Source organism: Chiloscyllium punctatum, chromosome 10 (genome assembly GCF_047496795.1).
Source record: "Chiloscyllium punctatum isolate Juve2018m chromosome 10, sChiPun1.3, whole genome shotgun sequence".
NCBI classification, from domain to species: domain Eukaryota; kingdom Metazoa; phylum Chordata; class Chondrichthyes; order Orectolobiformes; family Hemiscylliidae; genus Chiloscyllium; species Chiloscyllium punctatum.
Genome location: NC_092748.1, coordinates 122,469,301 through 122,496,275, shown reverse-complemented (window position 1 = coordinate 122,496,275; position 26,975 = coordinate 122,469,301). Strand labels below are relative to the sequence as shown.

Here is a 26,975-nt window from a genome sequence, read left to right as displayed (position 1 = left end):
CCTGCCTTATTTTATTAAAGTCTGCCTTCCCTAAATCCGAGGTCAGAAGTCACACAACACCAGGTTATCGTGCAACAGGTTTAGGGACATAGGGGAAACCCTTAATGAATACTTTTCGTCAGTATTCACATTGGAAAAGGGCAATGTTAGTGAGAATACGGAGATACAGGTTACAAGATCAGGTGGGATTGAGGTTGACAAAGAGGAGGTTTTAGCAATTTTTGGAAGATCTGAAGGAGATTTATCCTTGGAGTGTCTGGGAAGCCAGGGAGGAGATTGCAGAGCCTTTGGCTTCGATCTTTATGTCATCATTGTCGATATGAGTAGTGTCAGAAAACTGGAGGATAACAAATGTTGTTACCTTGTTCAAGAGGGGGAGTTGGGTAATTATAGGGCAGTGAGGCTTACTTAGGTTGTGGGTAAGGTGTTGGAGAAGGTTATAAGAGATAGGATTTATAATCACCTGGAAAGGAATCAGAGATAGTCAACATGGTTTTGTGAAGGGTAGGTCGTGCCTCACTAACCTTATTGAGTTCTTCGAGAAGGTGATAAAATAGGTGGATGAAAATAAGGCATTTGATGTGGTGAATATGGACTTCAGTAAGGCGTTTGATAAGGTTCCACACTATAATCTTTTGCACATTTCAGGATTCAAGGTGATTTAGCAGTTTGGATCAAAAATTGGCGAGCTGAAAGAAGACAGAGTAGTGGTTGGTGGGAAAAATTCATCCTGGAGCTCAGTTACTAGTGGTGTACCGCAAGGATCTGTTTTGGGGCCATGCTGTTTGTCATTTTTATAAATGATCTGGAGATGGTCGTAGATGGATGTGTTAGTAATTTTGCAAATGACACTAAGTTAGGCAGAGTTGTGGAGAGTGCCGAAGGATATTATGGGTGACAGAACATAGAACATAGAACATAGAACAATACAGCACAGAACAGGCCCTTCGGCCCACGATGTTGTGCCGAACTTCTATCCTAGATTAAGCACCCATCCATGTACCTATCCAAATGCCGCTTAAAGGTCGCCAATGAATCTGACTCTACCACTCCCTCGGGCAGCGCATTCCATGCCCCCACCACTCTCTGGGTAAAGAACCCACCCCTGACATCTCCCCTATACCTTCCACCCTTCACCTTAAATTTATGTCCCCTTGTAACACTCTGTTGTACCCGGGGAAAAAGTTTCTGACTGTCTACTCTATCTATTCCTCTGATCATCTTATAAACCTCGATCAAGTCCCCCCTCATCCTTCGCCGTTCCAACGAGAAAAGGCCGAGAACTCTCAACCTATCCTCGTACGACCTACTCTCCATTCCAGGCAACATCCTGGTAAATCTTCTCTGCACCCTCTCCAAAGCTTCCACATCTTTCCTAAAGTGAGGCGACCAGAACTGCACACAGTACTCCAAATGTGGCCTAACCAAAGTCCTGTACAGCTGCAACATCACCTCACGACTCTTGAATTCAATCCCTCTGCTAATGAACGATAATACTCCATAGGCCTTCTTACCAACTCTATCCACCTGAGTGGCAACCTTCAAAGATCTATGTACATAGACCCCAAGATCCCTCTGTTCCTCCACCTGACCAAGAACCCCACCAAGAACCCTACCTACAGAGGGACATAGATAAGATGCAGAGCTGGGGTGAGCAGTGGCAAATGGAGTTTAATGCGGAAAAGTGTGAGGTGATTCATTTTGGAAGAAGTAATAGGAATGCAGAGTACTGGGTGTAGATGAACAGAGAGATCTTGGTGTCCTGGTGCATAAATCCCTGAACGTTGCCACTCAGGTTGATAGTTGTTAAGAAGGCATAGGATGTGTTGATGTTTATTGGTAGGGGGACTGAATTTCAGAGCCACAAGGTCATGCTTCAGCTGAACAAGACACTGGTGTGGCCGCACCTGGAGTATTGCGTGCAATTCTGGTCACTGCATTATTGGAAGGATGTGGAAGCTTTGGAAAGGGTTCGGAGGAGATTTACTAGGATGTTGCCTGCTATGGAGGGAAAGTCTTATGAGGAAAGGCTGAGGGACTTGAGGCTGTTTTCGTTGGAGAGAAGAAGGTTGAGAGGTGACTTAATAGAGACATATAAGATAATCAGAGGGTTAGATAGGGTGGACAGGGAGAGCCTTTTTCCTCGGATGGTGAAGGCTAACACAAGCGGACACAGCTTTAAATTGAGGGGTGATAGATATAGGACAGATATCGGGGTAGTTTCTTCACTCAGTCGTCGGGGCATGGAACAGCCTGCCTGCATCAATAGTAGAATCACCAACGTTAAGGGCATTTAAATGGACATTGGACATACATTTGGATAATAATGGAATGGTGAAGGTTAGATGGGCATCAGATCGATTTCACGGGTTGGTGCAACATCAAGGGCCGAAAGGCCTGTACTGTGCTGTAACGTTCTATGTTCTATGTTTATTTGAATTCACAAGCTTTCGGAGCACTGCTGCTTCGTCACGTGAAGTCTTCTGCCCTTGTCCACCTCAGTCCAACATCGCTACTTCCACATCAATCCCTCAATCCAAACTCCCTTTTTGAAGAACATCTTTTTCCTTTTCCATAACAAACGTAAACCACACCGTTGTGGTTGCTATCAGCATTCCCTGGAATATTTTACTGGCTGCATGCACCTTTGAGGTCCGTGGACAGAAACTATTTCTGGAACTGGAAGTGAATGCTGCATTCGGTTTCCCAACACTGATCGCTGTGCATGGTATATCTAAGTGGCTGAGCACATACAACCACCGAGCTTAGAAGGATCATTGGCTGCTATCGCTAAAATGTTCCACCATCGCCATCTCTATCACCTGTCCAACTTAATTTCCCCGAATTAAGTCTGTCACTGCATCGTCTCGTGTTGGACCTTCTACATGTTGACATTACAAGCTCTCTTGAATGCATTTCCAGAAAACCAGCCCCACATTACACAATGACTCTCCCAATTAATGATGGGGAAATTGAAATCCTAAAATAATCCTGAAGCTTTTCATCTTGCATTCAGCAAGAGCAATGCAAAAATGCCCAGTTTCAAACAATCACAACAATGACTATAACATAAAAAGATGCTGAATAGTTGGCAAGTCGAGTCAGTTTGGCTGAGGTATTGTTATGAAGAAAGCAGTGGGCAATTATGAGCTTTTCAAGTTCCCAGCTGATCAAAATGCTTGAACATATTAGTTTTGTTTGCAGAGAATGGGCCCCTGCCTTGAAATGTTATGACTTCAAACAAGTACAAATGAATCACGTTTAGAGATTGACTGATAATCTTAAATTGGTTGTTAGTGGATCTGTTGGCGCAATCAGGGGAATTCAGTAGGTGCCATCTATAACCATTATTCTGGAGGATGGCCACTGTCCTGGAGGATGGCCATTGTCCTGGAGGATGGCCACTGTTCTGAAGGAGAGTCCATTGTCCTGAAGGAGAGTCCACTGTCCTGGAGGATGGCCATTGTCCTGAATGAGAGCCCACTGTCCTGGAGGATGGCCATTGTCCTGGAGGAGAGTCCACTGTCCTGGAGGATGGCCATTGTCCTGAATGAGAGCCCACTGTCCTGGAGGATGGCCATTGTCCTGGAGGAGAGTTCACTGTCCTGGAGGATGACCACTGTCCTGAAGGAGAGTCCACTGTCCTGGAGGATGGCCATTGTCCTGAATGAGAGCCCACTGTCCTGGAGGATGGCCACTGTCCTGGAGGATGTCCATTGTCCTGAATGAGAGCCCACTGTCCTGGAGGATGGCCATTGTCCTGGAGGAGAGTCCATTGTCCTGGAGGATGGCCATTGTCCTGGAGGAGAGTCCACTGTCCTGGAGGAGAGTCCACTGTCCTGGAGGAGAGTCCACTGTCCTGGAGGATGGCCACTGTCCTGGAGGATGGCCATTGTCCTGGAGGAGAGTCCATTGTCCTGGAGGAGAGTCCACTGTCCTGGAGGATGGCCACTGTCCTGGAGGATGGCCACTGTCCTGGAGGAGAGTCCGTTCTTGCAATCATCTGGATGAGTGAAACATGAAGGTACAGCTACAGGTCTGTCTTGTCAGTTAGTCCCAGTTCTGTCTCAGCGTGTAAATGCGTTTAATGTGATTGACTAGATGAGAGAAGAACAGTTTTCGTTGGGGTTGGGTTTGGAAAATACTGCCTGAGAGCGTAGTGGACATAGATTCAACCATTGCTTCTTAAAGAGAATTGACTGAATTATGGAGTGAAAGGTTCAGTGCTGTCTTGAGAAATGAGCAGGGTCGTTGTACTAATGGGATTAATTTTCGATAAAGCTAGCATTGGACTTGATGGGCTGAATGGCTGTCTGTATGATGCATTCTATGATAATGCTCCTCTCTCTGATCTCAGTATAAGACTATTTGTTAAAGCCCATCCCTCTGTTGCATGCTGCAATCTCAGAACAGAACTGTCTGTTTACTGACGTTTTTGGATATTTCTGTCCAAAACATGTTTGGAATTTCTGTGGTTTTGCTGTTTCCTGTCAGTATTAAATTGGCTTAAAATGTTTTCCCTGTAATGTGAATGCTAACTTAATTGTACATCTAGTAAGATTAATGAGCAATGTGATTTTCCTGAACTATCTGATTTGTTGTGATTCAAATAATATTTTTCCATATGTTGAGATGATAACCAGTCATTAATTAACCTGGCTGATTGATCTAAGCCGATGATATTACCAGTAGGTGTCAGTGTCAGATCAGATTCACTGAGCGTCTCACTAGGATCTCATTTGGATTCACAGACCCATGTGAAGGCCCTGGGCCACTGACCACTAACACCTGTTAGTGAACAATAGTTCCTTTCATATTCTGAAACAGAGCTGAACAAGACTGTTCAGCCCATTGAGCCCATGCCTGCCCTTTGGAGATATTATACAAGCCAGGAATTGTGTGTCAAGCCCATTTTCCTCTTAACTCCCCAGGTTGTGTCTATCATCTAGGGATGGACAAGAAACCTTGGTCTAGCCAGAAGCATCCATGTCTCAACAATGAATAAAATAAACACAGCCTGAGAGTGGGATAAAGAGTGTCAAGGAGGAAGGCAGTGGCCTAATGGTATTATCACCGGCCCATTAAAGGCATTATCACCGGCCTATTAATGGTATTATCACCGGCCTATTAATGGTATTATCTCCGGCCTATTAATGGTATTATCACCTGCCCATTAATCCAGAGACCCAGGTCATATTCTGGTAACTTGGATTTGAATCCCACCACAACAAATGACGAATTGGAATTCATTTAAAAAAAATCTGTAGTTAAAAGTCTAGTGGCCATGAATCCATTGTTGATTTTTGGAAAAACACCCTGGTTCACTAATGCCCTTAAGGGAAGGAAACTGCCATCCTTACCTGGTCTGGCCTACATGCGACTCCAGACCCACAGTAATGTGGGTGACTCTTAACTGCCCTCTGGGCAATTAGGGATGGGCAATAAATGCTGGCATCATTTCTTTTATACTCAATGCCTCTATTCATGGGCCCAAGGATCCTATAAGCCGCCTCAACGATTGTTTCAACTTGCCTAGCTACATTCAGAGAATCGTGGATATTAACCCCGAGGTCCCTCTGCCCCTGCTCTCCCCCCGGAATTGCACCATTGCACCTGCATTGTCTCTCTGTGATTCTTCTACCTAAATACATTCCCTCACATTTCTCTGCATTGAAATTCATCTGCCAAATGTCTGCCCATTTGGACAACTTATCAATGTCTCTCTGAAGCCACTCAACACCATCCTCCCTAGCTATTTTCCCTGGCTTAGTATCATCTGCAAATAGAGAGATTTTGCCCTCAACATTGATTTCCAAAAGGTTTAAATTAGAAAAAGCAAGGGCCTCAACCCTAATCCCTGGGGAACACCACTTTCAACTTGTCTCCAATTTGAGAAATGCCCATTTTTTACCCTCTGTTTCCTATCTTTTATCCAACTTCTAATCTGTTCTGCCAAGGACCAATCAACCCCAAGCATTTCTAATTTGCTAACCAACCTGCCATGTGACAAATGCTTTCCGAAAGTCCAAATATCCAACATCCACCCTTATCCACTGCCTGGGTCCCCTCATCAACGAACTCAAACAAATCTGTCAGATATGACCTGCCCTTGACGAAGCTATGCTGATTGGCTAGTATTAATTTATTTTTTTATAAGTGTATGTTTACCTTATCCCATATTATGGCCTCCATCAGTTTTTCCACTATTGAGTTTCCTGGGTTATCCTTTGTCCTTTTCTTAAACAATGGTGTCAAATTTGCAATCCTCCAGTTCCCCTGGGACTAATCCTGTGTTCAGACAGACCGGGAAAATTTCTGTCAATGGCTCTGCGATTTGCTCCCTTAACTGCTTAGAAATCTAAGATGCTCTCTATTTGGGTCTGGGGATGGCTCAATCTGGAGTGCTGCCAGCCTTTTTAGCACTTCTTTATCTAACACGACACATTTCAGTTGCTCAATACATATATTTTCAACTATGCCATTGCCACCATTTTCTGGTTTAGTAAAGAGAGAAGCAAAATATTAAATCAGTACCTCTGTCATATCCCTAGCTTCAGTGAGCAGTTTACCCTGCCTGTTTCTTATGGGCCCCACTCTATCCCGTACTAATTCTTTACTGTTAATATATTTGAAGGTCATTTAACTATTGTAATTAAGTTTCTTCTGCCATTACTCTGGCCCATTTAGCAGCTGATTGATATCAGATTATAGTCTGAGATCATCCTCCTCACTATCGGCAACAATTTTTGTGGCGCCTGCAAATTTCCTAACTATGCCTTCATTTTTAAGCAAGTCATTCATGTGCCATAAACAGCAACAACTCTCCACCCTCATCCTTTGCCTCCAATTTTGCATCTAGTTTGCCAACTTGCCTTGGATCCTATAGGCTGTTACTTTTTGACCAACCTTGTCAAAGGATTTACTGAAATCCATGTAAACCACATCAACTGCACTATCCTCATCAATATTTAGTCGGGTCTGATATAACATGATAGTTCAGCTGTTGTATGATCTCACGTTATAAGAAAATTGCACAATAGCCATGCCATTTAAATTAATGGGGCTGGAATCGCATTATAGCCAATGCAGGTAAGGATAGTTTGTGTTCTACAAATAGCGGTCCAAATTCTTCAATCACATTAAAGCCAATTTGCTTTAAAGAAGCACGCATGACAAGAACCGACTGTACTTGGTCACATTTTCAAAAATTTAACTAAATTGAGGGTCTCCCTCTAACAAATCGAGTTTGCTATCCCTAATCAATCCTTGCCTTTCCAAATGTTGATTAGTCCTATCCCTCAGAATGTTTTCCCACAATTTCTCTACCACTGCCGTCAGACTAACTGCTCTGTAATTACCTGGCCTCTCCCTGCTGTCTGCGTTGAACAAAGGAACCCCATTAGCTTTCCTCCAGTCATCTGGCACTTCACCTGTGGCCAGCGAGGTATTAAATATCTCCACCAGGGCCTCAGCAATCTCCTCCCTTACCTCCCATAGCAGCATACATCTCATCAGGCCCTGGGGATTTATGCACTTATGTATCCACTAAAACATCTCTTGGGTAGTTTGCAGCTCCCACCCCAGGACTGAACACTAGCTCTATCCCTTTGTCCTGTGTGTTTGTTATGTGACTGTGTAGATTCCTGGCCTAAAACTATTGTCTGATTCCTGGAAGGAGGGGGACTGTATAATGTGCTGTGGACAAGCTTTCTCACTGTGGTCTCAGTGGGCAGTGGCAGGAAACTTTGTCTCCACATTCTGCACATTCTTTCAGACTGATGTCATGTTCCAGATTGAGTGTGAGAGGATCAGATACTTTGACCTTTGCGAGTTGCAGGCAGTAACTTGAGCCTTTGTGTGTGCTGGGGCTGAGACTTGTGTGGGTTGCATAAACCAGCTGATCGTCACAGAGTTGCCATCGATTAAAGCTGACTGCAAGACAGAAAAATGCTGACATCTTAAAAACACAAATGGCTGAAAAAAATCTCTATGATGTTTTAGGGGGTCCTGTCAGATAGTTCAAACTCAGCAGATATCTGGAATTTAAATCTCTCTCCTTATGAGAACTCATATTGAGAGATGGATTTAAGATACACTTACTTAATAGAAGGCATATCATTGATGAGGCAAAGTTCACCATCTCAGCTCAGTGATCTGGGATACAGAGCTATATCCTATGCCCTTCTTCATCCTTTACTGAGCTTCACAGTGGGATCTAGACTGGCCAAAGAGATCAGGAGGTGAGAGCTAAAACTGGAACCAATCTTTCCATGGTTACAGTATTTGTTTACAGACACATATGGTACAAACATACATCACCAAAACCAACGACTACAGTTCCTGTCTGTTCTTTATATGGGAGCACAACTGAAGTCAAGAACTGAACTAAGAGTAGTAAGGGTATGGAATGCTTTGCCTGCATCGGTAGTAGATTCGTCAAGTTTAAGTGCATTTAAGTTGTCATTGGACAGGCATATGGACATACATGGAATAGTGTAGGTTGGATGGGCTTCAGATCAGTATGACAGGGCGGTGCAACATCGAGGGCCGAAGGGCCTGTACTGCGCTGTAATGTTCTATGTTCTATAATGGAACCCTAAAATAGAGATTCATAGAAATCAACAGTTGGTGTGATGTAGCTGTATATCCTATACACCTCTGGTCAGGCCTGAACAATTATTTTTAAAGTATATCCATTCATTGAATGTGTCTGTTGCTGGCTAGACCAGCATTTAATACCCATCCCTGTTGCCCTTGAGAAGGTGATGCTGAGTTGCTTCCTTAAACTGCTGTAGTCCATGTGCCATGGGTAGACCCAGAATGTTGTCAGGGAGATTACTGCAGGATTTTGACCCAGCAACAATGAAGGAATGGCAATATATTTCCAAGGAGAAAGTGAGGACTGCAGATGCTGGAGATCAGAGCTGAAAATGTGTTGCTGGAAAAGTGCAGCAGGTCAGGCAGCATCCAAGGAGCAGGAGAATCGACGTTTCGGGCATGAGCCCTTCTTCAGGAATGAGGAAGGTGTGCCAAGCAGGCTAAGATAAAAGGTAGGGAGGAGGGACTTGGAGGAGGGGCGTTGGAAATGCGATAGGTGGAAGGAAGTCAAGGTGAGGGTGATAGGCCGGAGTGGGGGTGGGGGTGGAGAGGTCAGGAAGAAGATTGCAGGTTAGGAAGGTGGTGCTGAGTTCGAGGGATTTGACTGAGACAAGATGGGGGGAGGGGAAATGAGGAAACTGGAGAAATCTGAGTTCATCCCTTGTGGTTGGAGGGTTCCTAGGCGGAAGATGAGGCGCTCTTCCTCCAGCCGTCGTGTTGCTATGGTCTGGCGATGGAGTAGTCCAAGGACCTGCATGTCCTTGGTGGAATGGGAGGGGGAGTTGAAGTGTTGAGCCACGGGGTGGTTGGGTTGGTTGGTCCGGGTGTCCCAGAGGTGTTCTCTGAAACGTTCCGCAAGTAGGCGGCCTGTCTCCCCAATATAGAGGAGGCCACATTGGGTGCAGCGGATGCAGTAAATGATGTGTGTGGAGGTGCAGGTGAATTTGTGGCGGATATGGAAGGATCCCTTAGGGCCTTGGAGGGAAGTGAGGGGGGAGGTGTGGGCCCAAGTTTTGCATTTCTTGCGGTTGCAGGGGAAGGTGCCGTGAGTGGAGGTTGGGTTGGTGGGTGGTGTGGACCTGACGAGGGAGTCACGGAGGGAATGGTCTTTTCAGAACGCTGATAGGGGAGGGGAGGGAAATATATCCCTGGTGGTGGGGTCCGTTTGGAAGTGGCGTAATTCCGTCGTCATTTCCGCCACCTCCAAACGGAGACCACCGCCAGGGATATATTTCCCTCTCTTCCCTTATCAGCGTTCTGAAAAGACCACTCTCTCCGTGACTCCCTCGTCAGGTCCACACCACCCACCAACCCAACCTCCACTCCCGGCCCCTTCCCCTGCAACCGCAAGAAATGCAAAACTTGGGCCCACACCTCCCCCCTCACTTCCCTCCAAGGCCCTAAGGCATCCTTCCATATCCGCCACAAATTCAACTGCACCTCCACACACATCATTTACTGCATCCGTTGCACCCGATGTGGCCTCCTCTATAATTGGAGAGACAGGCCACCTACTTGCGGAACATTTCAGAGGACACCTCTGAGACACCCGGACCAACCAACCCAACCACCCTTTGGCTCAACACTTCAACTCCCCCCCCACCACTCCACCAAGGACATGCAGGTCCTTGGACTACTCCATCGCCAGACCATAGCAACACGACGGCTGGAGGAAGAGCGCCTCATCTTCCGCCTGGGAACCCTCCAACCACAAGGGATGAACTCAGATTTCTCCAGTTTCCTCACTTCCCCTCCCCCCACCCTGTCTCAGTCCCAACCCTCAAACTCAGCACCACCTTCCTAACCTGCAATCTTCTTCCTGACCTCTCCACCCCCACCCCCACTCCGGCCTATCACCCTCACCTTGACCTCCTTCCACCTATCTCATTTCCAACGCCCCTCCCCCAAGTCCCTCCTCCCTACCTTTTATCTTAGCCTGCTTGGCACACTTTCCTCATTCCTGAAGAAGGGCTCAGGCCTGAAATGTCGATTCTCCTGCTCCTTGGATGCTGCCTGACCTGCTGCGCTTTTCCAGCAACACATTTTCAGCAATATATTTCCAAGTCAGTTCTGTGGCTTAGAGAGGAGCTTTCAGGGGGTGGTGTTCCCATGTCTCTGCTGCCCATGTCCTTCTAGGTGGAAGCGGTTGTGGGTTTGGAAGGTGCTGTCTGAGGATCTTTGGTGAATTTCTGCAGTGTATCTTATGGATAGTACACACTGCTGCTTCTGAGCATTGGTGGTGGAGGGAGTAGATGTTTGTGAGTGTGGTGCCAATCAAGCGGCTGCTTTGTCCTGGATGGTGTCAAGCTTCTTGAGTGTTGTTGGAGCTGCCCCCATCCAGGCAAGTGGGGAGTATTCCATCACACTTCTGTCTTGTGCCTTGTAGATGATTGACTAGATTTGGTGAATCAGGAGGTGAGTTACTTGCCACATAACTCGTAGCCTCTGACCTGCTTTCATAGCTACTGTATTTGCAAAGCTTATCTAGTTTAGTTTCTGGTCAATTATACCTCCCCCATGATGTTGATACAGGTATTCAGGGATAGTAATGCCATTGAAAGCCATGAGACAATGGTTAGATTCTGTCTTGTTGGAGATCTTCTGGCACTTGTGCAATGTGCCTCTTCAGTCCCAGCCTGGATAGTGTCCATGCCTTGCTGCATTTGGACATGGACTACTTCAGTATCTGAGGAATAGTGAATGGTGCTGAACATTGTGTAGTTACTGGCAAACATCCCCACTTCTGACCCTATGATGAAGGGAAAGTCATAAATGAAGTAGCTGAGACAGCTGGACCGAGGACATTTCTCTGAGGGACTCCTGCAGAGATGTCCTGGAGCTAAGATGACTGACCTCCACCAACCACAACCATCTTCCTATGTACCAGGTATGACTCTAACCAGCGGAGAGTTTGCCCCTGATACCCATTGATTCCGGTTTAGCCAGGGCTCCGTGATGCCACACTTGGTCGAATGCAGCCTTGATGTCAAGGGCTGTCCCTCTCCCCTCCCCTCTGGAATCCAGCTCTTTTGTACATGTTTGACCCAAGGCTGTGATGAGGTCAGGAGCTGGGTGACCCTGGGGAAACCCAAACTGGGCATCACTGAGCAGGTTATTGCTGAGTAGGTGCTGCTTGATAGCTCTGTTACTGATCCCTTCCATCACTTTACTGATGATCGAGAGTAGCAGTGGGACAGGATGGGGCAGTAACTGGCTGTTTTGGATTTGTCCTGTTTTTTGTGTACAGGGCATGCCTGCGCAATTTTCCATGTTGTTGGGTAGATGCCAGTGTTGTAACTGGACTGGAACAGTTTGGGCAGGATCTTATAACATAGAAATAGGAGTAGGCCATTCTGCCTATTGATGCTGCCTTCCATTCAACACAATAATGGCTGATTGGGCAGGCCAATGCCTTTACCCACCCTATTCACATAACCCCATAACCGTTGGTGACCAGAAATCTTTCATTCTTTACCTTTAAGTATGTTTAAGCTGGATCCTCCACAGCTCTCTATGGGAGGGAATTCTGAAAATTTACAACATCGAGTTTTAAAACAAAATTCTCCTCATCCCGGACCTAAGTCGCATCATCCTCATTGTTAAATATTGTCCCAGACTATACAACCTGGGAATAATTTTACCTGCATCTACTCTGTTTTTTTAAGTGTCTTGTAGGTTTCAATGAGATCATCTCTCATTCTTTGAAATTCCACAGAATACAGGCACATTTTGCCCAGTCACTCGTCATAGGTTAGTACTGCCTTCCTGGGAACAAGTTTGGTGAACATTTGTTGCACTCCCTCTTTGGAACTTGAGACCAAATGTACACAGCGCTCCAGGTGTGGTCTAACCAAGCTCCTATAGAATTGAAGCATGACTTCACTGTTGCTCTGTTCAAACCCTCATGCACCATTCGCCTTTCCAGGGCTCAGCTCATACTGGAGCAAACGTCTTAGAGTTAAAATGGATGTCTGGCAGTAGCCTGAGTTTGCTAGTACACAGAGAACATTTTCTATCAAAAGGCCAAGCAACAGTCTTTTTAAATTTAGCCAATCAATTTTTTTTAGGCCCTTAGCTACCAAAAACCTATTAAATTCTCAGTGAGAGTACACTTTGGTGACAGTGACCACAACTGCCTCACATTTACTATAGCCTTGAAGAGGGAAAGGAGCAGTTACTGAGGGAAGATATTTAACTGGGGGAAAAGAAATTATGCCGCTATCAGACAGGAGTTGGGAAGTACAGACTGGGAGCAATTGTTCCACAGAAAGGGCACAGCAGACATGTGGAGACTGTTTAAGAAGCAGCTGTTGCAAGTGATGCACAAATTTGTTCCTCTGAGACAGATAAGAAGGGGTAAGATTAAGGAACCATGGATGATGAGAACAGAGGAGCTTCTCGTCAAAAGGAAGAAGGCAGCTTACATAAGGTGGAGGAAGCAAGGATCAGCTTTAGAGGATTCCAGTCTCTTTGTTGGCTACGTAGAGCAGTTGATCTTCCGTAATTACATCGGCACCACTCCCCACCTCTTCCTCCGCTACATTGATGAATGCATTGGCGCCACCTCGTGCTCCCGCGAGGAGGTTGAGCAATTCATCAACTTCACCAACACATTCCACCCTGACCTTAAATTTACCTGGACCATCTCTGACACCTCCCTCCCCTTCCTGGACCTCTCCATCTCCATTAGTGACGACCGACTTGACACTGACATTTTTTACAAACCCACCGACTCCCACAGCTACCTGGATTACACCTTTTCCCACCCTACCTCTTGCAAAAATGCCATCCCGTATTCCCAATTCCTCCGCCTCCGCTGGATCTGCTCCCAGGAGGACCAGTTCCACTACAGAACACACCAGATAGCCTCCTTCTTTAGAGACTGCAATTTCCCTTCCCACGTGGTTAAAGATGCCCTCCAACGCATCTCGTCTACATCCCGCACCTCCGCCCTCAGACCCCACCCCTCCAACCATAACAAGGACAGAACGCCCCTGGTGCTCAACTTCCACCCTACCAACCTTCGCATAAACCAAATCATCCACCGCCATTTCCGCCACCTCCAAACAGACCCCACTACCAGGGATATATTTCCCTCCCCACCCCTTTCCGCCATCCGCAAAGACCATTCCCTCCGTGACTACCTGGTCAGGTCCACGCCCCGAAACAACCCACCCTCCAATCCTGACACTTTCCCCTGCCACCGCAGGAACTGTAAAACCTGCGCCCACACCTCCTCCCTCACCTCTATCCAAGGCCCTAAAGGAGCCTTCCACATCCATCAAAGTTTACTTGCACATCCACTAATATCATTTATTGTATCCGTTGCTCCCGATGCGGTCTCCTCTACATTGGGGAGACTGGGCGCCTCCTAGCAGAGCGCTTTAGGGAACATCTCCGGGACACCTGCACCAATCAACTACACTGCCCCGTGGCCCAACATTTCAACTCCCCCTCCCACTCTGCTGAGGACATGGAGGTCCTGGGCCTCCTTCACCGCCGCTCCCTCACCACCTCATCTTCTGCCTCGGAACACTTCAACCCCAGGCCATCAAGGTGGACTTCAACAGCTTCCTCATTTCCCCTTCCCCCACCTCATCCTAGTTCTAAACTTCCAGCTCAGTAACTGTCCCCGTGACTTGTCCGGACTTGTCCTACCTGCCTATCTCCTTTTCCACCTATCCACTCCACCCTCTCCTCCTTGACCTATCACCTTCATCCCCTCCCCCACTCACCCATTGTACTCTATGCTACTTTCTCCCCACCCCCACCCTCCTCTAGCTTATCTCTCCACGCTTCAGGCTCACTGCCTTTATTCCTGATGAAGGGCTTTTGCCTGAAACGTCGATTTCGAAGCTACTTGGATGCTGCCTGAACTGCTGTGCTCTTCCAGCACCACTAATCCAGAATCTGGTTTCCAGCATCTGCAGTCATTGTTTTTACTTTTGTGAGGGGCAGGTCATGCCTCACAAATTTTGTTGAGTTCTTCTTAGGAGGTGACGGTCGACGAAGGCCAAGCAGTGGATGTGGTGTATATGGACCTCAGCAAGGCATTTGATAGGGTTCCCCATGGTAGGTTCATTCATAAAGTCAGGAGGTATGGGATACAGGGAGATTTGGCCATCTGGATTCAGAATTGGCTGGCTGACAGAAGGCAGAAAGTGGTTGGAGTTAGAAAGTATTCTGCCTCGAGGTCAGTGTTGAGTGGGGTCCCACAGGGCTCTGTTTTGGGCCTCTGCTCTTTGCAGTTTTATAAATGACTTGGATGAGGAGGTTGAGGGGTGGGTTAGTAAATTTGCAGATGACACAAAGGTTGGAGGTGTCATCGATAGTATCGAGGGCTATTGCAGGCTGCAGCGTGACATAGGCAGGATGCAGAGCTGGGCTGAGAAATGGCAGATGGAGTTCAACCTGGATAAATGTGAAGTGATGCATTTTGGAAGGTCAAACTTGAATGCTGAATATGAACTAAAGACAGGATTCTTAGCAGTGTGGAGGAACAGAGGGATCTGGGTGTGCAAGTACATAGATCCCTCAAAGTTGCCCCCTAAGTCGATAAGGTTGTTAAGAAAGCGTATGGTGTTTTGGCTTTCATTAACAGGGGGATCGAGTTTAAGAGCCATGAGGTTTTGCTGCAGCTCTACAAGTCCCTGGTGAGACCACACTTGGAATATTGTGTCCAGTTCTGGTTGCCCTACTATAGGAAAGATACAGAGGCTTTGGTAAGGGTGCAAAGAAGGTTTACCAGGATGCTGCCTGGACTGGAGAGCTTGCCTTATGAAGAGAGGTTGAATAAGCTCGGACTTTTCTCTCTGGAGAAAAGGAGGAAGAGAGGTGACCTCATAGAAGTATGCAAAGTAATGAGAGGCATGGATAGAGTCAATAGTCAGAGACTTTTCCCCAGGGCAGGATTGTCTGGCACGAGGGGTCATAGTTTTAAGATATTAGGAGGAAGGTATAAAGGGGACAGAGGAAGGTTCTTTATGCAAAAAGTTGTGAATGCATGGAATGCGTTGCCAGCGGTGGTGGTGGAAGCAGAGTTATTCAGGATATTTAAGTGTCTGCTGGACATACACATGGAGAGCAGTGATTTGAGGGGTGCATAGGTTCGGTTAATTTATTCTGGTTTAGGAATAATCTTCGGCACAACACTGTGGGCTGAAGGGCCTGTTCTGTGTTGTATTTTTCTATGTTCTAAATTTAAATCCAATAATTTTGATAATCTGGGACCAATACTTCACACAGAGAGTGGTGGCTGTGTGGAATGCTCTGCCCCAGAGGGCAGTGGAGGCCCAGTCTCTGGATTCTTTTAAGAAAGAATTGGATAGAGCTCTTAAAGATAGTGGAGTCAAGGGGTATGGCGATAAGGCTGGAACAGGATACTAATTAGGAATGATCAGCCATGATCATATTGAATGGCGGTGCAGGCTCGAAGGGCAGAATGGCCTACTCCTGCATCTATTGTCTATTGTCTATTGTCTATTGTCTATTGATTGTAAAAATATTGGTAGGCCATCAAGAGTATGAGGGCATTTTGAAAATCGGGGAAAGCCAACTGCCGTTGCTAAGAGAGAACAGCTCACAACTTTTAAAGAAAGCACCATCTATTTGCTATGGTACCACAGCACACTATCTAAAGTCCTGGCAAAAGATTCTAGCGGAGAAGACACAGAATATTCTGGAAGACATGTAATCTGGCTGTAATTTCGAGAGACTAAATTCTATTGTTTTGTTATATAGGTGGGACTTCTATTTATTGGAACAGCATACCATGACTATGAGAATCTTGCATCATTCAGGAATAGTTTGTAGTTAGGAATTGTTTGGTTTATTGATAGTTTAGTTAAATTGTTCACTTTCGAATTAGATAAATAAAATGTCACTTATTGATTGTGAAGTGAGTGTCAGAGATTTCTTTTACTTAACCACTAGAAGTTGCTGAAAAATGAATCACACCCTTTTTCACATGCCTTTTAACAGATTACAGGGTGAGACGCTCCCCTTTTGGTGATTCTGTTTTAGTTGTCAGAGGGAGATCAACCTCCGCTTTATAACAGTACCTTGTGCCTCTCAGCCCATGTCATGCCTGAAGCAGCAGGAAGGTGCGAAGGGTTTAATTCTGTTCTTGTGCTGTGAGTCTGTCTGTGAGTGGACACTAATGTTCCGTTCCCTGTATTTCAGGCTGCTGACTCCCGGGATTCCATGGCCATGGCACTCTATTCCCAGTGCTTTTCCTGGATCATTAGGAAAATTAACACAAAGATCAAAGGAAAGGAGAGTTTCAAATCCATCGCCATTCTTGACATCTTTGGCTTTGAAAACTTTGAGGTGGGTGAATAGTTCAGGCTGTAACTGAGGAGAAAGTGGGTGGGGAGAGGTCTGCCATCTCCAAACCCTCAGTTCCATCCACAAACAAATTCTGAGGTATCAAGGAGTTTGTTGTGTTGTGAGGGGGTCAAAACATTCTGGTGAAGGGGTGAAGAGCCATGAGATAATGGTTGAAGGTAAGAGGTTGAAAGATTGTGAGGAGACTTTGAGAAGTTGTGATCGAGATTCAAGGATGAAAGGTTGGGAGGGTGTGGCTGGGGGGTGAGCGGCTAACAGGTTTGGGTGAGGAGTTAAGGGGTAAGGAGTTGAGATGTTGTCCTAAATGAAGGATGATGGATTGTAGAATGAGGGTTTGAGAAGTTATGGTTGGAGCAGAGGATGTGAGTGAGGGGTAAGGGACCTAGATGTTCTGGTTGAGGTATGAGAGATGAGAGGTTGAGCATTGCAGAGCTGACACTGACTTCTCTTGTCACAGATTAATCGGTTTGAACAATTCAATATTAACTATGCCAATGAGAAACTGCAGGAATATTTCAACAAACACATCTTCTCCTTGGAGCAGCTGGAGTATAACAGGTGAGGTGACCTCAGCAAGCTCTAACCTCTGAGCCCAACCTTAAACCTGCCCTGCCCTTTTGAAGTGCAGCCCACTGATGTCATTCTCTCACCTGTGGAAAATCACCCCAGCTTATACCCACTTCTTTATTTCTGCAGAGAAGGAATGAGTTGGGAAGCAATTGATTGGATGGATAATGCCGAGTGTTTAGACCTGATTGAAAAGGTAGGAGATTTTGCAGTTCATGGAGGCCAGGAAATCTGCAAAAATTCTAGGAAGTATTCCAGAAATCCCAGATTGTATGATGCCCAAATAACAAACCTGTATCTCATTTAAGTCAAGAATCACAGCATCACTCAGAAATGCAATGAAACAAGAGACAAAGTAACACCACAGTGTAAAGGGAGCTTTACTCGGCATCCATTCCTATGCTCAGGCTTTCCTGGGAGCTTAACTCCATATGTAGCCCCATGCTGTCCCTGTCCTGAAAGCATTTGGTGGGGATAGTGCAGAGGAGGCTTTACTCTGAATCCAGCTCCCCCGGGTGCTGTCCCTGTTCCGAGTGTGCTTAATGAGGATAATGTTGATAGAACTTTAAAACAATAGAGGGAGCTTTACTGTGATCCATTCCTATGTGGTCTCTTTACTTGGATTGTCTGAAGAGAACAGTGTCAAGGAGCTTTGCATTCAGTTTAAAATAGTAGAGGAAACTTTGCTTTCAGTATTGAAAAGCAGAGAGAGTTTTACTCCATACCTAACCCCGCACTCTACCTGGTCTGGGAGTGTTCGATGGTGACAGTGTAGAGAGAACTTTACAACGTTTCTCGTGGGGACAGTTGGGAACAGGGGACTGAGTTGAATGATCAGCCATGATCATATTGAATGGTAGAGTAGGATTGACGGGCTGAATAGCCTATTCCTGCATCTATTTTTTATATTTCAATGGATAGTGCAGGGGGAGATTTTTCCCTTAGCCCATGTTGTACCTGTCCTACAAGTATTTTATGGCAAAAGAACTTAAATCTATACTAAACCCTGTGCTATACCTGACCTTGAGTTAAAGATGGGAAAGTGTAGAGTCATAGAGTCATACAGATCTAAAAGTTAAAGTTGTAAATTGGAGGAAAACCAATTTTGACGGTATTAGGCAAGACCTTTCAAAAGTTGATTGGGGGCAGATGTTCACAGATAAAGGGATGGCTGGGAAATGGGAAGCCTTCAGAAATGAGATAATGAGAGTCCAGACACAATATGTTCCTGTGGGTGAAGGGCAAAGCTGGAAGGTGTAGGGAATGCTGAATGACTAGACAAATTGAGATTTTGTGAAAACAATGACTGCAGATGCTGGAAACCAGATTCTGGATTAGTGGTGCTGGAAGAGCACAGCAGTTCAGGCAGCATCCGAGGAGCAGTAAAATCGGCGTTTCGGGCAAAAGCTCTTCATCAGGAATACAGGCAGAGAGCCTGAAGGGTGGAGAGATGAGTGAGAGGAGGATGGGGTGGAGGTGGGGAGAAAGTAGCATAGAGTACAATAGGTGAGTGGGGGAGGGGATGAAGGTGATAGGTTAGGGAGGGAGGGTGGAGTGGATAGGTGGAAAAAAGGATAGGCAGATAGGACAAGTCAAGGGGATGGTGCTGAGCTGGAAGTTTGGAACTGGGGTGAGGTGGGGGAAAGGGAAATGAGGAAACTGTTGAAGTCCACATTGATGCCCTGGAGTTGAAGTGAGGCCTCATCTTCCGCCTCGGAACACTTCAACCCCAGGGCATCAATGTGGACTTCAACAGTTTCCTCATTTCCCCTTCCCCTACCTCACCCTAGTTCCAAACTTCCAGCTCAGCACTGTCCCCTGGACCTGTCCTACCTGCCTATCTCCTTTTCCACCTATCCACTCCACCCTCTCCCCGCCCCCGACCTATCACCTTCATCCCCTCCCCCACTCACCTATTGTACTCTATGCTACTCTCTCCCCACCCCACCCTCCTCTCACTCATCTCTCCACCCTTCAGGCTCTCTGCCTGTATTCCTGATGAAGGGCTTTTGCCCGAAACGATGATGTTACTGCTCCTCGGATGCTGCCTGAACTGCTGTGCTCTTCCAGCACCGCTAATCCAGAAGTTGAGATTTTTGGTCAAGAATAAGAAGGAAGCATATGTTGGGTATAGACTGCAGAGATTGAATGATTCTCAAGAAGAGTATAAAGGAAGTAGGAGTATACATAAGAGGGAAATCAGGAGGGCAAAACGGGGATATGAAATAGCTTTGGCAAATAGGGTTAAGGAGAATCCGAAGGGATTCTACAAATACGTAAAGGACAAAAGGGTAACTAGGGAGAGAATAGAGCATCTTAATGATCAGCAAGGCGGCATTTGTGTGAAACGGCAGGAGATCATGGAGACACGAAATGAGTATTTTACATCAGTGTTTACTCTGGAGAAGGACATGGAAGATAGAGAATGTGAGGAAATAGATGGTGACATCTTGGAAAAATGAACATATTACAGAGGAGGAAATGCTGGATGTCTTAAGTGCAGAAAGGCGGATAAATCCTCAGGACCTGATCAGGTGTACCCTGGAACTCTATGGGAAACTAGGGAAGAGATTGCTGGGCTTCTTGCTGAGAAATTTTTTATCATCGATAGTCATAGGTGATGTGTCGGAAGACTGGAGTTGGCAAACGTGGTGCCATTATATAAGAAAGGTGGTAAGGAAAACATAGGGAACTATAGATCAGTGAGCCTGATGTCAGTGGTGGGCAAGTTGTTGGAGGGAATCCTGAGGGACAGGATGTACATGTATTTGGAAAGGCAAGGACTGATTCGGGTAGTCAACATGGCTTTGTGTGTGGGAAATCATGTCTCACAAACTTGATTGAGTTTTTTGAAATAACAAAGAAGATTGATGAGGGCAGAGCGGTGGGTGTGATCTATATGGACTTCAGTAAGGCATTCGACAAGGTTCCTCATGGTAGACTGGTTAGCAAGGTTAGATCTCATGGAATACAAGGAGAACTAGCCATTTGGATACAGCACTGACTCGAAGGTAGAAGACAGAGGGTGGTGGTGGACGGTTGTTTTTCACACTGGAGGCCTGTGACCAGTAGTGTGCCACAAGGATTGGTGCTGGGTCCACTGCTTTTTGTCATTTATGTAAATGATTTGGATGTGAATATTGGAGGTATAGTTATTAAGTTTGCAGATGACACCAAATTGAAGGTGTAGTGGACAAAGAAGACAGCTACATAGAGCACAATGGGATCTTGATCAGATGGGCCAAAGAGTTAAGGAATGGCAGATGGAGTTTAATTTAGATAAATGTGAGGTGCTGCATTTTGGGATAGCAAATCTTAGCTGGAGTTATACACTTAATGGTAAGATCCTAGAGAGTGTTGCTGAACAAAGAGACCTTGGAGTGCAGGTTCATAGCTCCTTGAAAGTGGAGTCACATGTAGATAGGATAGTGAAGAAGGCGTTTGGAATGCTTGCTTTTATTGGTCAGAGCATTGAGTAATGGAGTTGTGAGGTCATGTTGCGGCTGTATAGGACATTGGTTAGGCCACTGTTGGAATATTGTGTGCAATTCTGGTCTCCCTGCTAATTGTCCGGGAACCCCGCACTGCCTGGTTCTACCTCCTTCCCAAGATCCACAAGCCTGACCACCCTGGCCGACCCATTGTCTCACCCTGCTCCTGCCCCAGTGAACTCATCTCTACCTACCTCGGCACTGTCCTATCCCCCCTCGGCACTGTCCTATCCCCCTCACATACGTTCGAGACACCACCTATTCCCTCCACCTCCTCCAAGACTTCCGTTTCCCCGGCCCCCAACGCCTCATCTTCACCGTGGATATCCAATCCCTGTCCACCTCCATCCGCCATGACCAGGGCCTCCAAGCCCTCCGTTTCTTCCTCTCCCGACGTCCCCAACAGTACTCTTCCACTGACACTCTCATTCATTTGGCCGAACTAGTCCCCACCCTTAACAATATCTCCTTCGAATCCTCCCACGTCCTCCAGATCAAAGGGGTAGCCATGGGCACCCGTATGGGCCCCAGCTATGCCTGTCTCTTTGTCGGCTACGTAGAACAGTCTATCTTTCGTAATTACACCAGCACCACTCCCCAACTCTTCCTCCGCTACATTGATGACTGCATTGACACCACCTCGTGCTCCCGCGAGGAGGTTGAGCAATTCATCAACTTCACCAACACATTCCACCCTGACCTTAAATTTACCTGGACCATCTCTGACACCTCCCTCCCCTTCCTGGACCTCTCCATCTCCATTAATGATGACCGACTTGACACCGACATTTTTTACAAACCCACCGACTCCCACAGCTACCTGGATTACACCTCTTCCCACCTTACCTCTTGCAAAAATGCCATCCCGTATTCCCAATTCCTCCGCCTCCGCCATATCTGCTCCCAGGAGGACCTGTTCCATCACAGAACACACCAGGTGGCCTCCTTCTTTAGAGACCGCAATTTCCCTTCCCACGTGGTTAAAGATGCCCTCCAACGCATCTCGTCCACATCCTGCACCTCCGCCCTCAGACCACACCCCTCCAACCGTAACAAGGACAGAAACCCCCAGTCCTCACCTTCCACCCTACCAACCTTCGCATAAACTAAATCATCCGCAGACATTTCTGCCACCTCCAAACGGACCCCACCACCAGGGATATATTTCCCTTCCCACCCCTTTCCGCCTTCCACAAGACCGTTCCCTCCGTGACTACCTGGTCAGGTCCATGCCCCCAAACAACCCACCCTCCCATCCTGGCACCCTCCCCTGCCACTGCAGGAATTGCAAAACCTGCGCCCACACCTCCTCCCTCACCTCCATCCAAGGCCCTAAAGGAGCCTTCCACATCCAACAAAGTTTTACCTGCACATTCACCAATATCATTGATTGTATCCGTTGCTCCCGATGCGGTCTCCTCTACATTGGGGAGACTGGACGCCTCCTAGCAGAGCGCTTTAGGGAACATCTCTGGGACACTTGCACCAGTCAACCACACCGCCCTGTGGCCCAACATTTCAACTCCCCCTCCCACTCAGCTGAGGACATGGAGGTCCTCGGCTTCCTTCACCGCCGCTCCCTCACCACCAGATGCCTGGAGGAAGAACGCCTCATCTTCCGCCTCGGAACACTTCAACCCCAGGGCACCAATGTGGACTTCACCACTTTCCTCATTTCCCCTTCCCCCACCTCACCCCAGTTCCAAACTTCCAGCTCAGCACTGTCCCCACGACCTGTCCTACCTGCCTATCTTCTTTTCCACCTATCCACTCCACTTTCCTCTCTGACCTATCACCTTCATCCCACCCCCATCCACACATTGTACTCTTTGCTACCTTCCCCCACCCTCCTCCCTGACCTATCACCTTCATCCCCACCCCCACTCACCTATTGAACTCTATGCTACTTTCTCCCCACCCCCACCCCACCCTCCCCTCATTTATCACTCCACCCTTCAGGCACTCTGCCTGTATTCCTGATGAAGGGCTTTTGCCCGAAACGTTGATTTTCCTGCTCCTCGGATGCTGCCTGAACTGCTGTGCTTTTCCAGCACCACTCTAATCTAGAATAATAGAAAGGATGATGTGAAACTTGAAAGGATTGAGAAAAGATTTACAAGGATGTTGCCAGGGTTGGAGGGTTTGATCTAAAGGGAGAGGCTGAATCCACTGGGACTATTTTCCCTGGAGTGTCAGAGGCTGAGTGATGGCCTTATGAAGGTTTTTAAAATGATGAGGGGCATGGATAGTGTAAATTGACAAGATCTTTTCCCCAGGGTGGGTGAGCCCAAAACTAGAAGGCATACATTTAAGGTGAGAGGGGAAAGATTTAAAACGGACCTAAGGTGCAACTTTTTCACACAGAGGGTGGCGCGTGAATGGAATGAGCTGCCAGAGGAAGTGGTGGAGAACAAAGAACATTCCAACATAGGAACAGACCCTTCAGCCCTCCAAGCCTGTGCTGATTCAGATCCTTTACCTAAACCTGTCACCTATTTTCTAAGGATCTTTATCCCTCTTCTCACTGTATCTGTCTAGATACATCTTAAATAATGCTATCGTGCCCAACTCTACCGCCTCTGCTGACAACGTGTTCCAGGCACCCACCACCGTTTGTGTAAAGAGCTTTCCCTTAAACCTTTCCCCTCTCACTTTGAACTCGTGACCTCTCGTAAATGAGTCCCCCACTCTGGGAACAAGCTTCTTGCTATCCACCCTATCTGTACCTCTCATGATTTTGTAGACCTCAATCAGGTCCCCCCTCAACCTCCATCTTTCTAATGAAAATAATCCTAGTCTACTCATCTTCTCTTCATAGCTAGTGCCCACCATACCAGGCAACATCCTGGTGAAACTCCTCTGCACCCTCTCCAAAGCATCCACATCCTTCTGGTAATGTAGTGATGAGAACTGTTCACAGTATTCTAAATGTGGCCAAACCAAACTTTTATACAACTGTAATATGACCTGCCAACTGTTGTAGTCAACACCCTGTCCGATGAAGGAAAGCATGCCGTATGCCTTCCTCACCTTTCCAATAACCTCCATTACCACCTTCAGGGAACAATGGACCTAAACACCCAGATCTCACTGTACACCAATTTTCCTCAGGACTTTTCCATTTACTATATGGTTAGCTCTGGAATTGGATTGTCCAAAATGCATCACCTCGTATTTGCCTAGATTGAACTCCATCTGCCATTTCTCTGTCCAACTCTCCAAACTATCTATATTCTGCTGTATTCTCTGATAATCCCCTTCACTATCTGCTACTCCACCAATCTTAGTGTCATCAGCAAATTTGCTAATCAGACCACCTATACCTTCCTCCAGATCATTTTATGTATATCACAAACAACAGTGGCCCCAGCACGGATCCCTGTGGGACACCACTGGTCACAGTTCTCCATTTTGAGAAACTCCTTTCCACTACTCTCTGTCTCCTGTTTCCCAGCCAGTTCTCTATCCATCCAGTTAGAACATCCTGGACCCCATGCAACTTCACTTTCTCCATCAGCCTACCACGGGGAACCTTATCAAATGCCTTACTGAAGTCCATGTATATGATATCTACAGACCTTCCCTCATCAATCAACTTTGTCACTTCCTCAAAGAATTCTGGAGGCTGGTATAATCAACATTTAAAAGGCATCTGGATGTGTATATGAATAAGAAGGGATTAGAGGGATGTGGGCCAAATACTGGTAAATGGGACTAGATTAATTTAGTATGTTGGTTGTACAGATGGGTTGGACCAAAGGATCTGTTTTTGTGCTATACCTCGGGAGGACTATCTGACTGTAAATGCTATAACTGTACCTATATTGATCACTTCCTCTGGCAGTTGGTTCCACACACAAACCATTCTCCATGTAAAAAAGTTGCTCCTCATGTCCTTTTTAAAACGTTCTCCTCTCACCTTACAAAGTTTGCCTCTTTGTTTTGAACTCTCCCTACCCTTGGTAAAAGACCCTTCCTAATCACTTTATCCAAGCCCCTAATGATGTTGTAAATCTGTATAAGGTCAACCCTCAGCCTCCTCTGCTCCAGCGATAAAAGCCCCAGCCTATCCATACAACTCTTAACTTCCATTTCTAGGAACATCTTGGTAAATCTTTTCTTAACCCTTTCCAATTTAATTATATCCTTCCTATAGCAAGTCAACCAGAACTTATAATCCTGTGTTTTTTGTATTTGTTGGGGACAGTGTAGAGGGAGCTTTACTCTGTAACTAACCCCATACTGTCCCTGCCCTGGGAGTGTTTGATGGGGTCAGTGTAGAGGGAGCTTTACTCTGTATCTAACCCCGTGCTGAGCCTGTCCTGGGAGTGTTTGGTGGGGGGTGGGGGGTGGGGGGGGGGGAAAAGGACAGTATAGAGGGAGCTTTACTCTGTATCTAACTCCATGCTGCCCCTGTCTTGGGAGTGTTTGATGGGGGACAGTGTAGAGGGAATTTTACCTTGGGTATCTAACCCCGTGCTGTCCCTGTCCTGGGAGTGTTTGATGGGGGACAGTGTAGAGAGAGCTTTCCTCTGTGTCTAACTGGTATGCCATACTTGGTTTTTCTCTTTATAGAAGCTGGGCGTCCTTGCTCTGATCAATGAAGAGAGTCGGTTTCCCAAAGGCACTGACTGCACACTGCTTGAGAAATTGCACACTCAGCACCAGGTGAGGGGGTCTTTGTGTCATTCAATTTACTGGGATCTGTCAGAACACTGTCTCACTTCCTCCATCTGCATTATTTCTCTCTCTCCATCTCCTCACTCCCTCCTTTCTCACTTCCTCACTCTCTTCTTCTCCACCTCTTCATTCATTTTCAGTTTCTTACTCTCTATATTCTTACCCTCCAGTTCCACAAGACTGAAGGATGTTTTACTGTCTTTTGCAGTGTAACTCATTTTATGTGAAGCCACGGGTAACTGATGACCAGTTTGGGATAAGACATTATGCTGGTGAGGTGAGTTTGTCTGACAGTAGTCTGATACCAGGCCTGTATTACACAGTATCATGCAGTGTTGATATCTCATTGTAACAATAACATACAGCGACCATTGTATCAGACAGTGCCTATAGTATCTAATGTCCATATCGTATAGACAGGCATCAGTGCTGGTATCCTTATGTTTGTGATTGTATATCGATGGGTGGTTTTGGGGAGGGGGGGAGCTGGGAGGTGGTGGCAATGATTGGTAAATTTGCAAATGACATGGTGATTGTATGATGGTTGAAGGGAGGAGATAGGTCTTAGGTTACAGGAGGATATAGACAGATTGGTAAGGTGTGCAAATCAGTTGCAGATGGACTTGAAGCCTGAAAAGTGTGAGGTGAAGCACTTTGGAAAAAGGAACACGACAAGGCAGTACTTTATGAATGGCTGTACATGAGAAAGCTCAGAGGAACAGAGGCATCTTGAGTGCTTGCCCACATGTCCCTGAAGGACAGGTTAATAGGGCGGTTAAGAAGGCACACAGGATACTTGCCTTTATTCATCATGGAATAGATTAAAACAGCAGGCAGGTGATGTTGGAGCTGTACAGGACTTTGGTTAGACCACAGCTGGAGGACTGTGTGTAGTTCTGGTCCCCACACAATGGGAAGGATGGGATTGTACAGGAGGGGGTGCAGAGGGAGACTCACCAGGATGGTGTCTGGGCATTTCAGCTGTTTTCTTTAAAGCAAAGACAGCTAGAAGGGATCTGATAGAGGTGTATAAGATTATCAGAGGCATGGACAGAGACATAGAAAGTAACTATTTCCCTTGGTTGAAAAATTAGTAATGAGGGGCCATAATTTTAAGGTCAAAGGCAGGTTTAGAAAGGATTTGAGAAAATGTATTTTTCACCCAGAGGATGGTGGGGGTCTGGAATTCACTGCATGGGAGGATAACTGATGCAGGAAACTGCTTAACCTTCAAAATGTACTTGGATAAGCTTCTTAAGTGTCATAACATTCAAGGCTATGGGCTAAATACTT

The 26,975-nt window shown here is 46.4% G+C and overlaps 1 protein-coding gene across 1 annotated transcript in view; it reads left to right on the top strand.

Moving 5' to 3' along the window:
* Window positions 1-26,975, top strand: part of LOC140482516 (unconventional myosin-X-like) — a 256,377-nt gene that overhangs the window by 89,371 nt on the left and 140,031 nt on the right. The window contains exons 12-16 of the mRNA XM_072580068.1: window positions 16,780-16,926; window positions 17,402-17,502; window positions 17,641-17,707; window positions 25,578-25,670; window positions 25,891-25,959. Coding sequence (XP_072436169.1) covers window positions 16,780-16,926; window positions 17,402-17,502; window positions 17,641-17,707; window positions 25,578-25,670; window positions 25,891-25,959 — 477 coding nt within the window. The remainder of the gene's footprint in view (window positions 1-16,779; window positions 16,927-17,401; window positions 17,503-17,640; window positions 17,708-25,577; window positions 25,671-25,890; window positions 25,960-26,975) is intronic.